Source organism: Rana temporaria, chromosome 2 (assembly GCF_905171775.1).
Source record: "Rana temporaria chromosome 2, aRanTem1.1, whole genome shotgun sequence".
NCBI classification, from domain to species: Eukaryota; Metazoa; Chordata; class Amphibia; order Anura; family Ranidae; genus Rana; species Rana temporaria.
In genome coordinates this window covers 139,407,755-139,417,753 of record NC_053490.1, presented here as the reverse complement: position 1 = coordinate 139,417,753, position 9,999 = coordinate 139,407,755, and the positions used below count along the sequence as shown (strand labels likewise).

Here is a 9,999-nt window from a genome sequence, read left to right as displayed (position 1 = left end):
CCCTTTTCTCTGAATAAAATATGGCACATATTGCATATAAAAATCATTAATATAGATGCATGAGAAAGTCCAGGGGTTAAGGCTAGAACCAGATGAGAACATTGTATGCCTGTTTTTTTTCCATAGACAAGAGGGTATTCTCATAAAGAAAAAAAAAACAGCAAATATCTGACAGGTGTCAGAACGATTGCAGTAAGACGATACACCGATAATCAGCTTGGTCAGGAATATTCAGGCTGTCGCTTTCAATTAAAAAAAAAAATAAAATCCTCGTCATAATCTTGCTCTAAAAGCAGCACACAGAATACCAATATGACTACAGAAATAACCACTATGCCCCGTTCATAAAATGTAGAGCAGTTAAGCAGGTGTTCTGTTTCTATCTACAATAGAAACATTCAACCTAAAAGTAGTAACTTGATTGGTTACTGCTGTTATTCTAGATTTTCTACAATCAGCCTACCTCTTCCCACTGCACAAACTACACAGAACGTCTTATGAAAATCTCAGAAAGTCTTCACTGTCAGTTGGGTTCCATCACTCCATCTCTCATATGGCACTGGCAGAACAAAAAGCAGACTAACTGGTAGTAATGGCCAGATCAACCGAGTAGGAGAACTCTCCCCTCACACGTGTGGTCTAGTCTACATACACACAGCATTTAGAATAGAGCACTCATTGACTGTGGAGCAATAAAAGTGTATTGAAATAAGTGCTTTGTCTAACAGATAAAAGTGGTAAATTGAACATTTGCTTTCTGTCGTGTGGTGATAAAATAAACGTAGATTCCACGCATTCATCAGTCGACAAGGCCTGTATCTCTCATTATAGTCTGAGTACTCCAGTCCTGAAATAACATGACCTCTTTTACTAAAAGATAAACTCTAACCAAATTAAAAATCTACATAACATGAAAGATATAATTAAGGTGACAAATAAACTTCCATAAAGGGAAAACATTTAAGAATGCACTCCGACTTCCTGTTCTTTCAAACAGGAGGTTATAATGTAAGGCAAGTGAATAGCACAACAGTAATTCAGCCACAGCTGGTAAAGTGAGCAGCACACAGAATATTTAACATCACACACTTTAGTGTGTTATGAGAAAATATTTATAGGCCTAATAAATACATGTATTAAAAAACATATATACTCGATGTGGGATCAACTCCTCAATTCTGTAATATATGGTGTATAATATAAGGCCCAATATAAAGTGTTTTTATAATTTAATTGAAACACCACTGTGTACCTCAACAATTCTACCCATCTTAAAGTGGTAAATATAGAGACGGTAAAGACCATTAAGACCAAAGCTACAATACTGCTTCTCTACACAGTGGATTCAGACAACTGCAAAATTCACAAACAAAAAGTAAATGGTACACCACCATGACCATTGTTATATTTTGTAGTGTAAAATCCTTATCTGCATTTTTTTGTTGGCCTAAAAGCTCTGCCTGGGTAAGCAACAAGCTTAGTATGAATAATATAAGCACAGTCAACAGAGAAACAGGAAAGGACATCTTAATGTAGAAGGTGTAGTTAAATTGGAGACATTGAGCACATAGTAGAGTAATGGCAGGGAAACCAGTTTTAACTACCATGGAAATTTTCTATAGAGTTGTTCAAGGCACTTCACCCTTTTTCCCCACAATTCCATTGACTGCAGAGGTTGGATAAATGGGACTCAACCAATACCAGGTTAGGTAAAAATTCAAACACACATCACCAGCTTAAAAAAAAAAAAAAAAAAAAAACACAGACAGACTGAAACACAATAGGCCTAGGTAAGGTGTGGCTCTTAGTCTGACTACACAACACTGCCTTTAGTCCTATAACATGCCAACATGGATATTCTACAGAATTAGGAAAAAAAAGGGAGCACAGGGGTTTTGCACATAGCATCCAAATGTTAACTTGCATTTCTAAGTCTACACTAGAAAGTCATTTGGAATCTGTCTCCTTTTTGCAATGTCTTGTTTTTTTTCTTCAATCCTCTTTACTATAAGTACAATGTTAGAGCCATATGTTGTGTTCATCTATTTAACAATAACTTGAGGCTGTTTCTGTCAATAGTGTGTACACTGGAAATAAAGTTACTTAACATTATGTTTATATTAATAAAAAAATAAACATTCATTCTATTTCATGGTGATTTAACCTTCTGCTACATCTTCCCACAAAAAAGGTGTAAAATACTTTTGTTTTTTTACAATATATCAAGAGAATCTGGTACAGCGCCAACACAAGCAGTCCAAATGTATACTTGTAGCCTTTTTCCTCTTTGGCACCAGTTATGGCATTGCACGCCCCCGCGCTATCCCAAGTTAATATACTTCTTAAAGGTGTTTGTATTTTGCCCTTTATCAGAAGATCAAGACCATCTATGCCTGAGAATAAATTAGCAGAATGTCTGCACAAAAGCCATCATCCCTTATGTAGGTATCATAAAAGGGTGAAAAGGTAACTGAGGTTAGTAGGCAATTCCTCTAAAATTTTAAGGACTGACTCTTTCCTTTCCAAGGCTGTCATCATTACTGGATATTCCATGTTTTCTTGTAACATTTTCAGTCATAATATGAAACACATTGTCTGGCAATGGTTTTGCAGATAATTTCTGTCAATGAGGCTAAACTCTCCCTATTTCCTTCTGTGTGAAAGTTCATCTCAAGTCAAGCCGTTATCTCCTCTGCGACAAGCAGCAATTTACTAATCCTCTGATGGTTACAGAACATGTACAGTGAATCATGTCTACTATGTAATTATTAAGGCGCTGGCTATGCTTGCAGCCTGAGGAATCCATAGGCCAGCTAGTACCTAAGACAGTCTTTGCTGCCCTCAACAGATGAGGTTTAAATCCTGTTTCTTCAGTCTCAAGACTCTCTTAATCCGCAGGCTGGTTGTGAAATTTGGCAAAGACATAGAAAACAACAACTTCACAGTGAAGGGGGGAAAAAAATAAAAGAGCACAAGTGTGTTGGTGAGTTGTACAGGTAAGCACATCGTTCTCCTCATGCCTTTGCTAAAGTCAATCTAAAGAATCAAAGGCAATTCAGCAAAGGGATCATAATAGGCAGAGGATGTTGACACCCATTATTAGGATGTGGTTCCCAAGCAACTCCTCTAGGATGCAAGGGTAAAGTCAAAGCATAAATGCACTATAATAGAACTGACAGTATCACATAGGAATATCACCATCTCCTGTTTGCTTGTCTCCATTGGCTGGAACTAAGGAAGTTCGGAACCGTACAAATGGCGGTGATGACATGGAACTGAAGCAAATAACTGAGCTGCAGAGATTTTGTTGCCCTTTTTGAATCCCTGCAGGTGGTACTGGGGGATTGAATAGAGAACTGTTCCATCTGCTGCTGGAGACATGTAACTCACTCACGGTAGAGAAAACAGCGCATATAAACATACAAGGCAATGCCCTCGCTCCCTGCTGTGGCCCATATGTCTGGCTCTTTGGTCAGTTTTTAAGAGAAGCTTCTTTTAGTCTTCAAAAAGTCTGTTTTAAAATGATTCTCTTGCTTTCTTTTAAACCCATACAATAAAAAAATAAAGAAGAAAGAAAATAGCATGTTGTCTGGTTCACAATAAATAATTTGTAAGTACCGCCTGTGAGTATTTTAAGTGCCAAGGTGAAAGCTACTGCAGCTGGCTTTCATTGTAAAAGGTGAGTCAGTCTCCTGGGCAGGGCAGCACAGACACTGAGCACAGCACCATACAAACACGCCCCTTCCAAGCTCTCCATCTCAGGTGCGAGGCTTTGGCACCACTGAGCCCCTTTGCACCTGTGTTACTGCCGACCGTGTAGGTAGCTTCCTTATTGTTCTGGGTACTCTGTATGGGATCAGGATGAGGCTTCTATGTCTCCCCCTCCCCTGAAAGCACAGGTTCCTGCTAACTGCTGGCTGGCCCATCATTGAGGAAATAGGTGGTCATTTCACCTTTCCCTTTGACTTTAACAACCCCTCGACACTCCAACCGATAACCTTTGGCTGCCAAGACCTGGTACAGATCTGTCGTAACCTACAAGAAAAAAAAAAAACATTAATATATGTATTTAAGCACAGTTACACAAACCAAAGAGCAAACATCATTTATAATGTAGAACAAGATTTTTGGCTATAAAAGTAATGTTAAGTTAAATGCCGTTGGCCATATAAAGTCAGCCTTTGGAACTTTCCTCTCTACATTCTCAACAGAATAAAAGACTTAGGCCTGTGTGGGGATTCACAGGTGTTCCATGCATCCCCATGCAGGCAGTCCCATTAATGTCAATTGGGACACAGTGGCTGGAAGGACACAGCCACTGCTCCCAATCGTGGGAGCATGTGCCTGTCTCCATACTCACGGTCATTATTCAGGGCTCAGGACCCACACGTAAAATTGGGAGCAGCGGCTGGGCCTGTGCTCATATAGGTGAACATTTAGAACAACTAAAAGCAAATAACCTGTATGCGGTCTGGTACTCCAGTGCTGTCCATCCGACTGGCTACATTCACAGTGTTTCCCCAAATATCGTACTGGGGTTTACGGGCTCCAATAACACCAGCAACCACAGGCCCAATGTTAAGCCCTGCAAGAGATGCAAACACAACATGTGGGAATTACTGAAAACAAAAATATTAATTTATCAAAACACAACAATAACGTTTTACAGTAAAGTTTGACAAATCTTGCGGCAAAACAGATGGCAAGCAACCTTTAAAATAAGAATGGCATAAGTTAACACCCTCGACGAGACCACTCCCAAAATTCCCCCATTGTTTGTCACACCCAAGATCCCTGTAATCTTTTTTCCTAAACAACAGGGAAACTACAATGCACCAATAACCACAATTCCACCTTAAAATCAACACTTTCCACCTCACAACTTAATAATACACATTCACATCACTACACGGATGAGATATTTTGTCTTTCTTATGCCTAGTGTTCTTTATGTCCTTTAGAACAGTGGCCATCAACCCTGTCCTGCAGGGCCCACTAACAGGCCAGGTTTGCAAGATAACTGAAATACATCACAGCTGATATCATTTGCTCCTCAGTGATTGCAGTATTCTAGACTGCATCTCCCCAAGGTAATACATAAAACCTGGCCTGTTAGTGGGCCCTGCAGGACAGGGTTGATGACCACTGCTTTAGAACCCTGAATTTTTTCATCTCATATTCGTGATAACTGACTTTAAAGTATAGCAAAACTATTTGATGCATACTATACTGCATGTTTTTCTACCCATGTCTTCAATTTAATTATTATCCAGTTAATATCATATGAAACCAATGTATTTATCCTAACAAATCTCTTTAGTGTGACAATATGAAAAATAAAAAAAAAGTTTAGACTCTCTGTATATGCAATTCTGCCGTTTATGACTGTATATATTCACATTTTCTGTATTTTATTTGTTGCTCTGTAATGGTTTATTTTTTTATTAATCTATTTATTTAATATTGCAGAATACTATCTCTCAGATTTTGGGACTAGTTGATGCGTTTGAATGGCGACCTCCCCATGAATTTCGTGGCGACAACAACACTGTTTAAACTGCAGTTTTTATCTAGATACCTAGATTTTCCTGTCCCTTGTTGGCCGTTTTTCCTGCACCCTCATTTGTTGCGGTGGTGGGTCGGATCTCCCTGACACAGGGGGGCCTCTGTGCGGGATCCCATCCCGACTGGAGGCGGATGTCCTGGGTTACGGCGCTCTAGCACATGCTCTGGACCTTCCTTGGCCTGGCGCATGCGCCTTGAAGGTCCCTTCCATCCACCGCAGTTAGCCAGCGCCCTTTTTATTGTGTCAGCGGACTTGTTGACGTCCGGCATGATGACGCGGCAACGCCGGACGCCGCATAGAACTGAGGATCCCTTTGATGGAGGCGGGATATCCTGACAGAAGTGTATGCAAGAAAAGTTAAGCTGGCTTTTCACCGGCAGGTGTGGATACTACATTTTGATAATGATGGGAGGCTCTTCTAGTCCACTCCACTGCTTTCTGAATTGGATGTCTCCACCCCTTTATCAGGTATTTAAGGCTGGCGTGTGCAGCAGTTCATTGCTGCACAGCCAGGGTGGTTGTTTCCATTTCATTTTTACCTGTGAAGGACACTTTACTAAGGTGAGGATTATCTCCGATACCATTGATATACTTTTTATTGACCTTGACCTGAGACCCTAGGGTGAAACTTTAGGTTCCCCAGGTGTCTCTTTAAATAGTTCAGCTGCAGTAAATTCCCCTATGTTTAATACAGTTTATTACATCCACTTTTCCATATATTTCCTTTTTTGTTAGGTTCCTGCTCTCTGCCTGTTTGGGCCCCTGTGAGCCCTGACTTGCTGCTACACACTGGGGGTTCTGGATTCCAGCCAACCAATAGCACTTTATCTCCAACTTGGAGATATAGGAGGCTTTTTCTTTTCCACAAGTATATTAAACTTGACGGATTCCAGGAGAAACCCGACTTCATGCCATTCAGTGACTTCCGAGCTCTCTGCGACTTTGCAGTGTTTGGACGCCATCCAGTCGCATCGAATTTGTGCACTGTCAATCTTTCCCAAAAAGCATGTAGGGTTTTTTCTGTTGCCTCTGCAATTTTCTGTGTTTTGACACCTTTCTGTAAACATTTTTGTATAGTGCAACAACCAAGCAGCTGTATTTCTGTATGGATCATGCTTTTCTATTGTTATGATTGTTTTTAATATATCATACTTTTTCTACCAATAAAACTGATACTTTTTAGCACCTATTTACTCCTTGTTGTCATCCTGGGTTCAGTTCTCATCCACACTATCCCCTTGGGGCATCTCTTTTCCACAATATTCATTCGGGATGTGATTGGAACTACCAGGATAAGTTCATAAGATTCATCTTTTAAACTTTTTCCCTAAGTTAACACCCTAAGTAACACCGTCTTCACTATAAAATATGTAAACTAGCGTGGGCTAATAAAAGCATTCCAAATAGCTAGTAGGGCTCACTGGGAGCTCTATTATACCAGTCTCAAAAGTTCAAGCTTGCCACCTCCTGCATTTCACTACTGGTCAGAGAGACCATTAAAGTAATGGGATAAGAACAAGACATGGGGGGTGGTAGGAGACTAGCCCGGGCTTTTTCCTATAGAATCTAGCTCTGATGTGCATAATGGTACTCTACAAGCATAAACATACATGCAGGCATTTTTAACAGCTGCTGCATAGTTAGATCTTTTGAACTGACCATAAGGTCACTATAAAGCAAATTAAAAGACACAAATAACAGTGCAAAAAGGACTTCTTAAAGCGGAGTTCCAACCACAATTAGCATTTTTTAAATGTATGTCCTTTCATCCTGCGTTTTTATAATATACATCTGGTCACTTACTATTTTACAATCTGCCGCCGATCCGCATAGATATTCAAAAAAGATAGTTTATAAAACTATATCTACACCGTTGTCATTTTGCTTGTGGGCATTGTGAAGCCTACAGGCACTTACTTCCTGGAAGTCTTGGATGGGGAGTGATAATTGGACAGCGCACTGCATCCTGGGAAATTATGACACACATTTCCCAGGAGCATTAGAGGGAGATGTCAGAATCCTAGGTGGTTTCAAAGGCAGATTTCGTGGGACCGCATAGCAACAGGCATTTCCAGATGAGTAAAAAAAAAAAAATCTTTTTTTTTTTTTTTTCTTTTTTAGTCGTAAGCTACAGTTTAAAGCAAAATTGTTTTTTTGATAGAACCTCCACTTTAAGATTCAGCAAACCAAATATATATAGTTCAGAGCTGCACAAGAAAGCATTGTGGATGTATGTCATAATGTTGGTTAGCTCTATAATATTGAACCATAACACTCACCAATCTTCATTCGGAAGTTATTGAAGGAATGCTCATTTATATATGTCATTTGCTCCATCAGCTTCATTGCGTAGTCTGCTAAGGCTATAATGTGTGTCTTCCCCTCTTTGTCATAAGTTGTATCATTTAAGCCTGAAGCCGCCATATAAGTGCTGCCAATAGTTTTAATCTTCTCCAACTGTCGGAATCTTTCTTCACTTATAATCTGTTAAAAGCAGAAAAACAAATCAGAACTTAGTTACCAGGTTCAGAAAATGTTTGTTTATAGTATACATTTTGGTGGATCTGCCAGATTAACTTAAAATTCCAGCTCTAGCTAAAACTATTTTTCCTTTTTTGGAAAGAGTGGACAAGGATTAGAACCTTGAATTCCTTGTGTCTTATTTCACTAACAGTCACTAGCAGAATGAGAAGGGAAGGCACATAAAAATAACACAAAAGAACATAAAAATAAAAGAAGTTGGAGTTTTAATTTAACTTTGCACATAGAATAGAATAAAGGACAGACTGAAATACTGGAAAGTTTTAGCCAACACTAAAACCCTTTACCAGCACATTGTAATCTTTTCTGTCCATCTCTCTGTGCACTGCCATTATGCTGGCACTTTACCAGCAGCCAAATGTTGCCAAAGTCTGTTTGATGAAGAAAGCTACAAGCGCCCTCATTGCGTGTGTGCGATTTAGGGCAAAACCAATTAGGCAACATTTGAGGCTGTGTGTGCTGAAAAAAAAAAGTACTGAATGGAGTACCTTTTTTCAGAGCAGCACAGTATGAGCCAATCATACCACACACTGTGGTCAATTGAACTTTATTAGATGCCTGCGTGACATTTTAATAAAGTTTGTTTAAAAAAAAATAAAAAGTTGACAGTGCAATGGTGCATCAGCACTGCACTGATCCAGCAGCTGGTGTGAATTAGCCCTAAAGATTTGAAAGTACAATTTCAGCACTGAGAAGACTAAAAGCAGAACTCCAGGCAAGACATGATGATAAAATGAATAGACCATAAAAAATAAAACAACAAAACTAGCCTTTTCTGCAAAATTCAGTGCTGAAATGCAGAGATGTTTTGTTTTATTCCATTCACTTTCTCTGAGCCCTGTTCATCCTGGGCCCACCCCAGCCTGTGACAGGACAGTTATGGGATAAGCAGCACAGCGACAGACTAATTTCTCTGTTCCTCCGCTATCTCTTCCCATCAACCTGCATTTTGACAGCACATAACCCAACTGGCTCCCTGTGCTGTTTCTACCTCTCACACTTAAGCCCTGCTATACAGGGAATGCAAGATGCTAATACCCATGTGCCAACACCATTTGCATTTAAAAAATACATTTAATGATGTATTAATGTTTGTCTTTTATATCTGCCTAGAGGTCAGTTTAAAATTAATGTGTTATGAAGTAATGCACTGGTGGAACGCTGTTACAATAGGCTACTGAAGAAACACTGCTTCTGCTGTGCTTTGACTAATTCATGTAATTAAAGGGCCTACAAAAGACATTTTTTTTCTTTTCACATCCAATAAGGTAGGCCATAGCACTGCTTATTTGTACATTAAAATGATAAAAATTACCTCATCGAAGTCGGCAATGATCTCATTGAGTAAGCGCAGGCACTCCACTCCTTCATTATTGGCCTCAAGCTCAACGTAGAACTCTGAGAAATTGCTGATTGAGGCAAACATGACACATACGCATTCACAGGATTGATAATACAGTTCATCATTTCTATGTTCTCTTGCAAGGAAGTGGGCTGCTACATCTTTTGGGAGAATGTTGTGTAAGAGGCGCCTATTGTAAGCTTGCAACTCCTCCATTTCCTCCTTCTCTCCGGTTGCCTATATAGCAGCAGAGGCAAATATTGGTTTGTTTTAAAAATAAAAATCTTTGTTTATTTCTTCTACCCATGCACTCTAATGGTCCTTTATTAAACCCAAACATGAATACAAAGGTAAATGCGAAAAAAAGAAAGAAAGAAAGAAAGAAAGAAAGAAAGAAAGAAAGAAAGAAAGAAAAAAAGGAAGAGAGAAAGAGAGAAAGAAAGAGAGAAAGAAAGAGAGAAAGAAAGAGAGAAAGAAAGAGAGAAAGAAAGAGAGAAAGAAAGAAAGAAAGAGAGAGAGAGAAAGAAAGAAAGAAAGAAAGAAAGAAAGA

The 9,999-nt window shown here is 39.3% G+C and overlaps 1 protein-coding gene across 2 annotated transcripts in view; it reads right to left on the bottom strand.

The window, feature by feature from the left end:
* Positions 1-946: 946 nt before the first annotated feature.
* The window catches only part of ADCY6 (adenylate cyclase 6), a 284,434-nt gene continuing 275,381 nt past the window's right edge, over positions 947-9,999 (bottom strand). For both annotated transcript variants that reach the window (XM_040341193.1, XM_040341194.1), the window contains 4 exons: positions 9,423-9,686; positions 7,846-8,050; positions 4,461-4,585; positions 947-4,035 (listed from right to left, as the gene is read on the bottom strand). In XM_040341193.1, the coding sequence (XP_040197127.1) occupies positions 3,907-4,035; positions 4,461-4,585; positions 7,846-8,050; positions 9,423-9,686 (723 nt within the window). In that variant the 3' untranslated portion in view covers positions 947-3,906. The remainder of the gene's footprint in view (positions 4,036-4,460; positions 4,586-7,845; positions 8,051-9,422; positions 9,687-9,999) is intronic.